General features: G+C 44.0%; 2 protein-coding genes across 8 annotated transcripts in view; one reads left to right on the forward strand and one right to left on the reverse strand.

The window, feature by feature from the left end:
• LOC140723385 (uncharacterized) overlaps positions 1–14,457 on the forward strand; it is an 85,336-nt gene that overhangs the window by 24,146 nt on the left and 46,733 nt on the right. For 4 of the 7 annotated variants that reach the window (XM_073037965.1, XM_073037969.1, XM_073037964.1 and 1 more), the window contains 2 exons: positions 438–603; positions 3,532–6,085. In XM_073037965.1, coding sequence (XP_072894066.1) covers positions 3,852–4,973 — 1,122 coding nt within the window. In that variant the 5' untranslated portion in view covers positions 438–603; positions 3,532–3,851 and the 3' untranslated portion in view covers positions 4,974–6,085. Of the gene's footprint in view, positions 1–437; positions 604–3,531; positions 6,086–14,457 lie in introns of those variants that run through there. The other 3 variants (XM_073037968.1, XM_073037967.1, XR_012097876.1) reach the window with 2 other exon arrangements.
• LOC140723388 (uncharacterized) overlaps positions 11,060–14,457 on the reverse strand; it is a gene marked incomplete at its 5' end in the record, with an annotated part of 32,202 nt that continues 28,804 nt past the window's right edge. Inside the window, 1 exon segment of the mRNA XM_073037970.1 lies at positions 11,060–13,510. Coding sequence (XP_072894071.1) covers positions 12,788–13,510 — 723 coding nt within the window.

Here is a 14,457-nt window from a genome sequence, read left to right on the forward strand (position 1 = left end):
ATGAGAAACTTTAAAACTGAGAAAAAATGTGTTGTCCAAAAGATGTCTGATCTGTGGAGTTTGTTGCAGCAGAGGTTGGTTGAGGCTGCCATTTGGGTATATTTATGACAGAGATTAATATATTCCAGATTGCTAAGTAGCTGCAGGGTTACAGGAGGAAGGCAGGAATATTGTGTTGGAATAAAAATCAACCAGGGTTGAATGGTGGGGCAGACCAGATGGATTGAATCATCTAATTCTGTTCCTGACTGAATGATGGCTCCTTATCCCATATTATTTTGTGACATGTGACGGACAATAAAAGATTGTTTACTGAGATCATTATATCTGCATTCAACTTTTAACTTCCAGTGAGTTTTGTTCTTAGTAACATTAAGCAGAAATGTTTGGTTCTCCTTTTTTATTGTTAATGTGCTTTATTATCTCTCTGGTTAAAGTTAGACCTGCGGTGAGAGGTCTATTGGAAGAAATACCCCAACTGGAAGCAAACCACAGCTGAAGAAGGGAACAGCAACAAGTGAACCAGCCCGAGGATTGAGAGCATCAACTGGAGAGAACCCTTCTGACTTAGAATTTCCATTGACTCAGTCAGGAGAAAGTTTGGTGAGTCTCATTTAGACAAACATTGAAGTCATGGTTGAGCATGGTACGATGAATGTGCTGAGTTGTGTATGTCACAATGCAAGAAGCATCGTAGGAAAGCCAGATGAGCTCAGGAAAGGGAATTATGATATTGTACACATTATTGGAACTTGTTTACACCCAACAGTCTTAGGGATGTAGAGGAACAAATTTGTAGAGAGATTGCAGACCATGCCGAGAAACAAAAGTTGATTCAGTAAGTGATTTTAACTTTCCATATACAGGCCGTCCCTGGGTTACATATGAGTTCCGTACCTGAGTCAATCTTTAAGACAGATTTGTACGTATGTCGGAACAAGTACATCCGATATTATTTAGCGTCAGTTAGTCAAACATTTGTCTTAGTATATAGTATATATTTTACTTTTCTATGCATATAAAACAGTTAAGAAATGTAAGTATTCCAATAATTAAACTATCGTGTTGCTTAGTAATAATTGTAGCTTTCATCATGGCAGGGACTTTCACATGCTCCATTATTCTCAATTTATCCATTATCATTTAGATGTGTTACGATAGTTGACCGACTGTAGCCTAACGCTTTTCCAATGACAGATGGCATTTCACCTCTTTCCAAACGCTTTATTATTCGCACTTTATTTTCAAATGCGATCGCTTCCTGTCAATGGAACAGAAACACTGCAGGCGGTGGGTGCCGACCTGCGCCAGCTCCCGAGGTCCACTGGGTCCTAAGAACTGCAGCACTAAATTCCCCAGGTCCTGAACTGCACCACACTGAGACAGGTTAAATGGGACTTGGGGTTGTGCTGGGTTTGGGTATTTGATCTTCCACAATATTCTGTGTGGGAATTTAAACTGGAGGTGGCAGTGTTTTTTTTTACGAGGTCGAGTTGCGAGCTCGACACCAACCCTGCATGGAGGGTACGGGAGTCACTGGATCGACATCAACCCGGCACGGGAGCAGTCTGTCACTAAAACAAACTCGGGAACCTCCGTTCTCTAGCCCGGTGCTGAGCTGACTGCGCCACCAGCTGACAGGAATGGCGGGAGGGGGGTGTGAGGTCAGGGTAAATCTTACTAAGAAAAATTTAAGCCCAATACAAAGTTAAACACTCAACACAGTGTCAATGGCAATGACTTAAAATGGCGGACTGCATTCTCCTTCCTCGGTTCGTAAGTACAAGTTGTCCGTAAGTCAGACTTCGTAACTCAGGGACTACCTGTATTGACTGCGACTCGAATAGTGTAAAAGGGGTAGATGGGGTAGAGTTTCTCAAATGTGCCCTTAATCAGTATGTAAAATTCCTGATGTAGAAGTGTGCAATAAGCTGTTAGGAAATGATCAGGGCTGGTGACAGACATTAGTGATCATAATGCCATGAAATTCAGAATAAAGATGGAAAAAGAGAGGTCTGGACCACGGGTTGAGATTCTAAATTGGAGAAAGGTCAATTTTGATAGTATCAGGAAGGATCTGACAAGTGTGGTTTGGGACAGGCTGTTTCCTGGAAAAGGAGTACTTGGTAAGTGGGAGGCTTTGAGAAGTGAAATTTTGAGAGTGCAGAGTTTGTATGTGCCTAACAACATAAAAGTTGAAACGTAACCAGTGCAGAAAACTTGACTTTCAGGAAATATTGAGGCCCCGGATATTTTGTTCCTCTAAATGCCTCAGACTGTTGGGTGCTGCCAAGACGCATTAATGACTACAATATTATAATTCCACATCCTGCGTTCATCTGAGATTTTTTTAGTTGTCTTCTGTTAGGTTCTAAAAGCTTCAAAATAGTGTTTGCTCTTTTGTTTCCCCTCTCTTTGGCTTTTATGTTGTCTTTGGCTTCTCATTTCAGCCACGGTTGTGTCCTCCTGCCTTTCCAATGCTTCCACTTTTTTGGGATGCATCGATCACTCAGCTTCCGAATTGCTCCCAGAAACTCCAGCCATTGCTGCTCCATTGTCACTCCTACCTTTTCCCTTCCAAACAAGTTTGGCCAGCTTCTCCGACATAGAAACATGGAGAAGTTCAGTACAGAAAGAGGCTATTTGGCCCATCTAGTCAATGCTGAAAAAAACCATTTAAGCTGTGCAACTACCTGCACCATCACCCTCCATACCCCTACCACCAGCCTCCCATCCAAACTTCTTTTAAATTGTGAAACCAAGCTCATATTCACCACTGGTGCTGACATCTCATTCCACACTCTCACAACCATTTCAGTAAAGAGCTTTTCCAAATGTTCCCATTAAATTTTCAACTTTTCCACTTACTTCTGGTTCTGGTTCTGGTTATCATTGCACCCAACCTCAGTGGAAAATCCTCCTTCCATTTACCCTATCTTTACCCTTATAATGTTGTATACTTCTGACAAATACTCAAAGCAATGTATAATTTCATTCTTTATGTTTAGAGCATTTTTAAGTGTATAAGATGATGAGGGGTATTGATCGTGTGGACAGCCAGATGTTTATTCCCAGGGCTGAAATGGCTAACACGAGGGGACATAGTTTTAAGGTGCTTGGAAATAGATACCGAGTGGATGTCAGGGGTAAGTTTTTCACACAGAGAGTGGTGGGTGTTTGGAATGCTCTGCCGGCTATTTGTGTGAGAGTGTTTCAGTTACTGTGGGGCCAGCACCCATGCAGCTCAGTGGGAACAGGGAATAATACCAATGGAGAGAGTCAAACTGAGCCAAGGCACAGATTGGAGATGGCAGAAATGCCGCATTCTTATAGAGACAGGAAGAACATCAGAGAGTTTGATGGTCATTCCAGATACCAGCACTGTGCCCAGTTAGAAGGTCATTTCTCTCTCCAAATTGGGTTGAACTTCACTGTAACAGTGTGATGTCAGATCACACCTTGACAACTCAAGTGATCTCAGCTGAAATGTTGTTCTAAACCAATTGATGGATTTTGTAAATCTTTTTACAGTTTAAAAATGACAAGGAATTCGTCTACGGGAATGTCTAACACAACACACACGTTTTGCTGCCTCTTTTGATATTTAAGATGTGGAGCAAGGGATTCACTCGATTATCCTTCCTGCTCAGACTGCGGGGAAGGATTCACTCGGTCATTTCAACTGAAGGTACATCAGCAAGTTCACACTGGGACAAGGCCATTCACCTGTTCTGTTTGTGAGAAGGGATTCAGTCGTCTTCCCACCTGTGACACACTAGTCAGATCACACTGGGCAGAAGCTGGTCATCTGCTGAATTTGTGGGGAAAGATTCATTTTGTCATCTAACCTAATGGCTCACCAGCGAGTTCACACCGGGGAGCGGCCATTCACCTGCTCAGACTGTGGGAAGGGATTCACTCGGTCATCCCAACTGAAGGTACATCAGAGAGTTCACACTGGAGAGAGACCATTCACTTGCTCAGACTGTGGAAAGGGATTCATTCAGTCATCCGACCTACTCACACACCAGTCAGTTCACACTGGCGAAAGGCCATTCACCTGCTCAGACTGTGGGAAGGGATTCACTCAGTCATCCGCCCTAATGGCACACCGGCGAGTTCACACCGGCGAGCGGCCGTTCACCTGCTCGAACTGTGGGAAGAGATTCACTCGGTCATCCCAACTGAAGGTACATCAGCGAGTTCACACCGGGGAGAGGCCATTCACCTGCTCAGACTGTGGGAAGGGATTCACTCGGTCATCTAACCTAGTGGTACACCAGCGAATTCACACCGGGGAGCGGCCGTTCACCTGCTCAGACTGTGGGAAGGGATTCACTTGCTCACCCCAACTGAAGGTACATCAGCGAGTTCACACCAGGGAGAGGCCATTCACCTGCTCAGACTGTGGGAAGAGATTCACTTGGTCATCCCAAATGAAGGTACATCAGAGAGTTCACACTGGAGAGAGGCCGTTCATCTGCTCAGACTGTGGGAAGGGATTCATTTGCTCATCCCAGCTGAAGGTACACCAGTCAGTTCACACTGGGGAGAGGCTGTACACTTGCTTAGTCTGTAGGAAGGGATTCACCCGGTCATCTCAGTTACTGAGACACCAGTCAGTTCACACTGGTGAGTGGCTGTTCACCTGCTCAGACTGTGGGAAGGGATTCACTGAATCATCTCAACTGAAGGTACATCAGAGAGTTCACACTGTAGAGAGGCCATTCACCTGCTCAGACTGTGGGAAGGGATTCACTCGGTCATCCGACCTACTGGCGCACCAACGAGTTCACACCGGGGAGCGGCCATTCATCTGCTCAGACTGTGGGAAGAGATTCACTCGGTCATCCGACCTACTGGCACACCAGCGAATTCATACCGAGGAGCGGCCATTCACCTGCTCAGACTGTGGGAAGGGATTCACTCGATCATCTAAACTGAAGGTACATCAGCGAGTTCACACTGGGTAGAGGCTGATCACCTGCTCAGACTTCGGCAAAAGATTTTCTCAGCCAAATCAACCAAGTGTGCATCATTGAGTTCTTACCGGGGAGTGTCCGTTCATCTGCTGTGAATGTGGTAAGCAATTCACTCAGTAATCAGACACAGACATACTTTATTGTTCCCGAGGGAAATTGGGTTTCGTTACAGTCGCACCAACCAAGAATAGGAAATATAGCAATATGAAACCATAAATAATTAAATAATACTAAGTAAATTATGCTGTTACGTACCCCGTAACTGGGTTAACAGACCAGCAGAAATGGAAGGATACGTTGGAGTCTGGTGGTACTTTAACTAAAGGTGTTTGTTAGTAAAATAAGCAAAACAGTATCAATAATGCAAATATACATATAAAATAGGTTAGCAATAATATACATAGAAGTGTAGGAATAATAATCAATAATAAGAAACAAGCTCTATGAATGTCTAGGGGTAAATGAATAGTCATAAGAGAATATAAAGTTCAGTTCAGTTCGTCCATGCTGAGGTACCATTGCTGTGCTGCAATTGTTGGAGAGAGAGAGGAGAGAGAGAGGGAGTGAGAGAGAGCGAGCATGAGATTGAGCAGCTGCAGCAGGCAAACCTTCTGTTGTCTTCTTGTACCATTGTACCATTGTGGACATTCGGTTATGACCCCTCCGTTCTCAGCTGGACTGTTCTTCCGTGGTGGACTCGTCACTCTGGCATGAGTGGACACACACACAAGCCCCCACCAGCCCTGCCGTCACACTGTGAGCTTTTGTGACCGATCTCCTGATTCGGTCCTCGAAGCCCCCACCTTCCTGTGGGTGCACAACACTCTTTCAGTGACCACTGGTGTGTCTGAGGGTGTCTCCCCAGACCCGTCTTTTATCCCCACTGACAGGGTATCAGCCATCCATCAACTCAATATGTCTATGTCCATCAAACTAGGCCACTCCTGATGTCTCCTCAGGAATGTTAACGAGGAAAGAAGTGTCCCTGCAGCAAAAGGTTTTGTTTACCTTTCCATCAGTGAAGAAGCCATAATACATAAATCAGTTGTCTCTCTCTCTCTAATCTGTAGCAGATGTCTCTACCTCTGTTCTTCATCTCTCTCTCTCTCTCTCTCTCTCTCTCTCTCTCTCTCTCTCTCTCTCTCTCTCTCTCTTTAGCAGCATAGTCCTCAAAGGTGGGGGGGGGGGGGAGGGTCAGCTCTGGACCCCATTTCCATCTGGTCTGTTCAGCACACAGAACACCCCCACCCTTCAAAGAATTTTAACCGGGGTGAAGATTAACTAGTAAAGCACATTACAGAGTCTAATCTAATACAGAAGTGGTTTTTAACTACAAGGATAACACAGATATACTTTCAAATTAACACCTAGATAAACAATCAGCAATTACATTATCATTTCCCTTTACATGTTGTATTTTCATATCATATTCTTGTAACAACAGACTCCAACTTAATAACCATCTATTTTTATTCTTCATGTTTGTCAAAAATACCAAGGGGTTGTGATCAGTATAAACTATCACTGGTTTCTGTGCTGGACAAATGCTGTAATGCTGTAATGCCAGGATAAGTGACAGTAATTCTTTTTCTACAGTGGAGTTAATTCTTAGCTTAGGTGTATATCACAAAGAGTGAACCAATACATGAGTGATTATAATGTAGTACATTACAGAAGTTTGTGCAAATAGTAATCTCTATTTTACTTCTAAATTTAACTTTCAGTCAACCTACTATGATATCATCTTTAACTTTCACAAGCTTCGTCCAGAAAACAAAGCTTATCACCAATGTTTTCTAAACTAAGCCCATTTTCTGAACTTCCACACCACTCATTAATTTTAAGCAGGTCATTAATTTTATCTTCAGGATCTTTAATTTGATTAATTTCCTTAATGACACTAGCAGATGGTCTCTCTGGGCCAAAACAACACTTCAAGTTCTGCCTCTCCAAATCACATACTTGAGCAACATCACCAAGTTGTGCATCCTAAGTTTCAAAACAAACACCTTGTTAACAAACCATTGTTTAATTAATGATCCCTTCCCTTTGCACAACAGTCCTGGAACCAAACCTGACTTTACATTTACTTTATTCAAAAGTCCAGTAACACTTTCTCCCTCAGTATCTTCAATAACATCCATCTCACCAGCTTTTATCTCATCACTAACTTTTAACACAAGTGACTGAGAATCCTCATTTTTCTCTGGTGCCAAGGTTAACCCTTTCTTCACTGAACCAAGTCCATCTGACCCAAAAGGATTGCATTCCTTTTTAACCAAATCAGACATATATGCTGCGTATGCAGGTTGAGCCTTCCCTTTAAGTACACTTTGTAACAACACCACCCACTTATCTCTAGGCCACTTCTGGTTCGCGGCCACTTTTTCAAAATGCAAGAAGTACCGATCAATGTCCGTCTCCTCGAATGGAGGTACTGACCTAATCTCCTGACTAACATTAAACTTTTCCCCGCGGTCTGCCCCGCTATCCACGTGTTGCCATTTCTCCCTCTCAAACTGTCGCTGTTTTACTGCCTCCTCCACCTCCAACTTAATTCTCTTCCAGACGTAACTGGATCTCCCCTTTCCCTACAGGAAAGTGTTCTAACAACTCCGCCTTGAATATCTGCATCGTGACAATGTTCAGCTATCTTACGTTGTATCTCTGCCTTCGTCATCCCTTTCTTAACCTCCTTGAGTTCCAAGGACTCCACCATTTCCCACAACTCAGACTTTTTAGCTTTCTTTAAACCCACAGGGTTTAACAGAAACTCGTCAACATCCATTTCTGCTGCCTGTCTTTCTGGTTTCTCACACAACCAGATCAGATAAGGGAAATCGATCCCGATTCACCGGCCCCCCAATTTGGTAATCAAATCACTTTAGCTAAAGGTGTTTATTAGTAAAATAAGCAAAACAATACCAATAATGCAAATACACATATAAAACAGGTTAGCAATAATAAACATAGAAGTGTAGGAATAATAATAATAAGAAACAAGCTCTATCAATGTCTAGGGGTAAGTGGAAATAGGTCCAGGACCAGCCTATTGGCTCAGGGTGTCTGAAACTCCGAGGGAGAAGTTGTAAGGTTTGATGGACACAGGCAGGAATGACTTCCTATGACGCTCAGTGTTACATCTTGGTGGAATGAGTCTCTGGCTGAATGTACTCCTGTGCCTAACCAGTACATTATGGAGTGGATGGGAGTCATTGTCCAAGATGGCCTGCAACATGGACAGCATCCTCTTTTCAGACACCACCGTCAGAGAGTCCAGACACATCACTGGCCTTACGAATGAGTTTGTTGTTTCTGTTGGTGTCTGCTACCCTCAGCCTGCTGCCCCAGCACACAACAGCAAACATGATAGCACTGGCCACCACAGACTCAGCATCGTCCGGCAGATGTTAAAGGACCTCAGTCTCCTCAGGAAATAGAGACGGCTCTGACCCTTCTTGTAAACAGCCTGAGTGTCCTTTAATCTAACCTTATGTAACTCTTGCTTTGGCTTTCAGCTTAATATAGGGGGTGATAGACCCGCAGCCCGGCCAAACTTAAGAAATCTTGTCTGGGTGGGTGCTGTGTGTTGTGTCCCCTGTAACAAATCAGTACCCTGAAATACAAAACAGTACACAATATGTGATTAAATGATTGAGCTTTATAATTCTTACTTTGACTATAGAGGTAGTAAAGGAAACAAAAAAAAAGAAAAAGGGCCCACTCTCTCCATTCGCGTCTTCTCATCTCCCCAGCAAAGGAGCACAAAATCTCTCTTACAAATTCACAAGAAAGAACATTTCTCTCCTTGGATAGCCCCGCACTCCAAATCCCTGTCATCTCTAGTCGTAACCTAAACATTGTTATACTTGTGACAGACTACTGGGTTATATCTTATCAAGTTTTTCCATCCGAACTCCCTCCATTTCTGAGAACTGGTACACTTCCATTGATACCTCCATATTATTGTCCATTCTTCCTCAGATATAATTATCCCTCCTTGCTTCTCCCATTTTGTTTTAATGTATGAAGTCAAATATGTTTTAAGATTTGACAAACCCTTATACATGCTTGAAATAATTTTACTACCGTTATCTGAATTATATGCTTTACTAAATAGCTCTATCATGCATGTACTTGCCTTGGTTACAATTTTAAGCATCCTATTAACATACTGTCGCATCTATAAATACTGATAAAAATCTTGTTTTTCTAAATGTTTCTCTTTCAACATTTCAAAGCTGAACAGTGTTCCTTCTTTTATTATGTTGCAAAGAACTGTTATTCCTTTAGCTGTCCAGTCCTTAAATCTAGCATCCAATTTATTTCGTGTAAAATCCGAGTCATATGCACACCATTGAAAAATTGCAGTATCTCCCTCTAGATTATATTCTTTTATAGTAGTTTGTCATATTTTAAGAGTCAATTTCACCCATGGATTATCAATAGTATTTATGTACCTTTGCAAGTTATTATCAGCCAAAATTGCTTGCATGGGGATGGGAAGTACCCGCTCCTCAATGTTTTTCCATTGAGCGTCATATGATGCGTTGCTCCAGCACATCACAGCTCTCAACTGTGCTGCAAAGTAATAACCTCTAAGAGAAGTTAGGCCGCATCCACCCTTTTCCTTTGCTAATTGCAAAGTTTTGAGATGAACTCTAGGCCTTTTACATTGCCAAATATACCTTGATAACATCTTGTTCCGTTCATTGAATTGACTTTGATTAATCTCTATTGGTAGGGGCTGAAAGAGCTATAACAGTATGGGCAGTATATTCATTATAATAGACTCAATCCTTGAACTGAAACTAAAAGAAAGGAATCAGGTTCCATCTTGCTATATATTCCTTAATGTTTTTTTTATATAAAGGCTGATAATTACATTCTGATAATGTTGCCTAATCTTTTGGCATAATGATGCCCAAATATTTGAAAGACTCTGTTTGCCATGCCCAGGGATATCTACTTTCAATTTCTCTTGGTGGGCTATAGTAATATGAAAGTAATTGGGTTTTATCTGTGTTGATCTTGTATCCTGATAATTGACCATATTGTTCAAAGGATTGCATCAATCAGGTAAAGAGTATGTTGGTTGCCCTAGATAGATCAAAATGTCATCCACGTAACAAGCCAATTTATGCTCTGTCCCTTTACTAGTAATTCCCCATTTCGTCTGATGTATTGAGCTAATGGTTCCAGATATAATGCGAAGAGTAGTGCTGACCATGCACAACCCTGTCTTGTGCCCCTTTCTAGGGTAAGACTATTTGATAAATATCCATTGATTTTAATCCTAGTGGTAGGGTTGTCATATAGTGCCTGTATAGTTTTAATAATTGTTATGGAAACCAAATCTATGTAAAACTGTAAAGAAAATTCCAATTAACCGAATCAAATGCCTTTTCAGCGTACACGCTTATCACTATTGCTTTGATTTTATTTTTTTGTATATATGATCCATAATGTGAAGTATCCTTCGTATATTGTGCAAACACGAGGAAATCTGCAGATGCTGGAAATTCAAACAACACACACACAATGCTGGTGGAACACAGCAGGCCAGGCAGCATCTATAGGGAGAAGCACTGTCGATGTCTCAGGCCGAGACCCTTCGTCAGGACTAACAGAAAGGAAAGATACTAAGAGATTTGAAAGTAGGAGGGGGAGGGGGAAATGCGAAATGATAGGAGGGGGCGGAGTGAAGCTGAAAGCTGGAAAGGTGATTGGCAAAAGTGATACAGAGCTGGAGAAGGGAAAGGGTCATGGGACAGAGGCCTAGGGAGGAAGAAAGGGGGAGGGGAGCACCAGAGGGAAATGGAGAACAGGCAGAGTGATGGGCAACTAAGTATGTCAGGGATGGGGTAAGAAGGGGAGGAGGGGCATTAACGGAAGTTAGAGAAGTCAATGTTCGTGCCTTTCTTTCTCCCTTATCACTATTGCTTTGATTTTATATGAATTTGTATACAAGTTCCCTCTCTTCAGCAAGAGTCATTCCTTTGCCGCCTGGCTGGCAGTTTCCGCAGCCGCAACCCGCGCATTTTGGCTCGCATGCTGCGCCAATACTATCCCACTTCCGATTTCCATGCTCGATTTCCACAGCAGTTTTCTAGAACACGGAAGATGTCATCTGCAGTTTTATAAGTATTGAGGCGAAGGTCTCTTCTGACTTTGTCGTCAAGACTGTCCAGCAGTTGAACCTTTTTCACCTCTCTTGAAGCGGTCGGCTCTCCCTGCCTCTGGAGTGCTTCCCAGTCCTTTCTCCACCTGTGAAAATCACGTCTGCTGCCAGGAAACTTGGGAAGGGACGTCGGTTTCAGTCTGATGGCTGGCATGGGAAAATTGGAGGAAAAGCCCAATGCTGTCGGTGTTAGTCTTTCAGCATCCTCCTTTCTCCTTGCCCGTATGAAGTGGGCCTTCTTGGAAACCAACTTGGGGACGTTGAGTTCGAGCCCCTTTAGGCGACTCTGAAGGTGCTTCTGATCCCCTGGCGGGATCCATCGTTCCCACCTCCTTTGCTGTCTTTACCAGTCCTTGCAGGTGGTTAAGCATGAAGCCATACGCCTCCTGGTGGCCATCGGGTTGTACAGCAGCGACGTCTTCACATTCATCCTCTGCTGCTTGTGGTACTGTGAGCCACTCAACATTTCCAAAGTTGGTCCAAAGAGTCTCCTGGATCAGCATTCTGATTTCCTTTAGTTTCAACTCTCACTCATTTGCCGTCTTTGCCAGGTCGGCTTTTTGCTGTTCAGTTGATACAGCTACTTTCTCTGTGTTCAGCTCCGCCTCCCGTTCTGCAGTGAGTCCGGCCTCCGCATCATCATTGGCTTCCATGACTCTCTCGGCTTCCATTGTGAGTTTATTGAAACTCACTCTGAGCTCCTCTTTCAGACATGTCTTCATAGGTCCTGGTAATGCTGTTGGCCAGACGAGAAAACAATCTTTTTGCTGTCATTCTCTCCAGCTTGAGTTGCTCAACCGATTTCCCAATAGCTTGATCAGACATGTTTGATTCCCTCTGCAGGCTGTTCACAGGTGAGAGTACAAATTTTGGTGATGCTTTGATGTTGTTTTATCTGAACTTGATTTCCTTCCTTTTTCAGGACTCCAGGTTAACCGGATTCTATTCAATGACAAAACAACTTTCCTTCTTTTTCCTTTTTTATTTTTATTTTTGCAAGTTTGGCAGCTCATAGTTCTTAGTTATTAGTCAGTAGTCATAAATAATCAGTCATGTCAGTTATTAGTCTAGTCAAGATTAGTCATAAGGCAGTAGCATTAGCATCCACCTTAGCATTAGGATTAGATGAAAAACTGGCTGCCTGTCGGACTTCGGAGACGATTTCGGAGCTGCACCTCCGTTTCTCTACTGGATCATTATGGTTCCAAACTGGGTGAACTCTCTCGAACGTTTGCGAGCTCTTCTTAAGCCTTGTGCCGTTTTCAAGAAGTGCCTGTGTGCGATGATCCCGATGGCGGAGTTAACCCAAACGCAGTGACAGCAGTGCTCCTTTCCCTGAAAGTCTCAACAATTATTTAAAGTTCGGCATCTTACCGCAGGTTGTGACGCTGCTCCTGGCTGCTGATGTGACGCTGCTCTCGGACTGCTACTGTGACGCTGCGGGTTCTGCCCAAATGTTCTGGGCAGAAACCACCCTCAGGCAGTAGGTTCCGTCCTCTCTGCCAGTGAATTCTTGCTCTTTCTTAATACCTTCCTGAAACTCCAGTTTGAGTTGACAATGATGCACATTTGGTGAAGGTGGCCGAGAGAATCTCTTCCCAAAGTCTGAGCAGGTGATTAGCCTCTACCCAGTGTGAACTCGCTGGTGTCTCAGTAGATTAGTTGACAGCGTGAATCCCTTCCCACAGTCTGAGCAGGTGAACGGCCGCTCCCCAGTGTGAACTGACTGGTGTGCCAATAGTTTGGACGACTGTGTGAATCTCTTCCCACAGACTGAGCAGGTGAATGGCCTCTCCCCAGTATGAACTCGCTGGTGGTTTTGTAGATCAGATGACTGAGTGAATCCCTTCCCACATTCTGAGCAGGTGAATGGCTTCTCCCCAGTGTGAACTCGCTGGTGTCTGTGTAGGGTCGATGAATGACTGAATCCTTTCCCACATTCTGAGCAGGTGAATGGCCTCTCCCCAGTGTGAACTCGTTGGTGACTGTGTAGGGTGGATGAATGACTGAATCCCTTCCCACAGTCTGAGCAGATGAACGGCCTCTCCCCAGTGTGAACTCGGTGGTGTTTTTGTAGATCAGATGACTGACTGAATCCCTTCCCACATTCTGAGCAGGTGAACGGCCACACCCCAGTGTGAACTCGCTGGTGTGCCTTCAGTGTGGATGAGCAAGTGAATCCCTTCCCACAGTCTGAGCAGGTGAACGGCCTCTCCCCAGTGTGAACACGCTGATGTACCTTCAGTTTAGATGAGCAAGTGAATCCCTTCCCACATTCTGAGCAGGCGAACAGCCGCTGCCCGTTGTGAACTCGCTGGTGAGCCATTAGGCCAGATGACCGAGTGAATCCATCCCCAGAAATTCAGCAGATGACCAGCCTCTGCCCAGTGTGAACTGACTGGTGTGCCCACAGGTGGGAAAACTGACTGAACCCCTTCCCACACACAGAACAGATGAATGACCTTACCCAGCGTGAACCTTCAGTTGAGATTACCGAGTGAATCCATTCTCACAGTCTGAGCAGGTGAACGGCCTCTCCCCTGTGTAAAATGACAGACGTGTCAGTTGGTCAGATGCCCGAGTGAATCCCTCCCCACAGTCTGAGCAGGAAGGATGGCTGGTTGAATCTCTTGCTCCTTAAATATCTAGACAGAGACAGCACAACTGGTGTGTTGTGTTTGAATTCCCATAGACAAATTCCTTGTCGATTTTAACCTGTAAAAAGATTTAAAAATCCATCAGTGGGTGAAGGACAACATTTGAGATGAGATCACTTGAGTTGCCAAGGTGTGATCTGACATCACACTGTTACAGTAAAGTTCAACACATTGGAGAGCGAATTCTCCTTCTAACTGGGCACAGTGCTGGTATCTGGAATGACCCTCAAACCCTCTGATGTTCTGTAAGAATGGGGCACTTATGCCATCTCCAATCTGTGACTTGGCTCTGTTTGACTCTGTCCATTTGAATTATTCCCTCTTCCCATTGAGCTGAAAGGGTGCCTGGCCCCACAGTAACAGAAACCCTCTCACGTAAATAGCCTTTGTTGATGCGCAGCTAGGGTTTTCCTTTATGTAATGTTAATTTAAAGTGCCACAGTTTCAATGCCATGTCAATATCTCCTGACCTGGCTGGTGGCGTAGTGGCATCAAAGCCAGACTTCGGGATGAAAGCTCCTGAGTTCGAATCCAGCTGGTTCCCCTGCACGCTTTCCATCCGTGCTGGGTTATGAGCTGGTGATCTCTTTGGAAACTCACCCGGCAGAAGTTTCCCCTCATGTTTCCCTTAACATTT

The sequence above is a fragment of the Hemitrygon akajei genome, unplaced genomic scaffold (assembly GCF_048418815.1).
Source record: "Hemitrygon akajei unplaced genomic scaffold, sHemAka1.3 Scf000111, whole genome shotgun sequence".
Taxonomy (NCBI): domain Eukaryota; kingdom Metazoa; phylum Chordata; class Chondrichthyes; order Myliobatiformes; family Dasyatidae; genus Hemitrygon; species Hemitrygon akajei.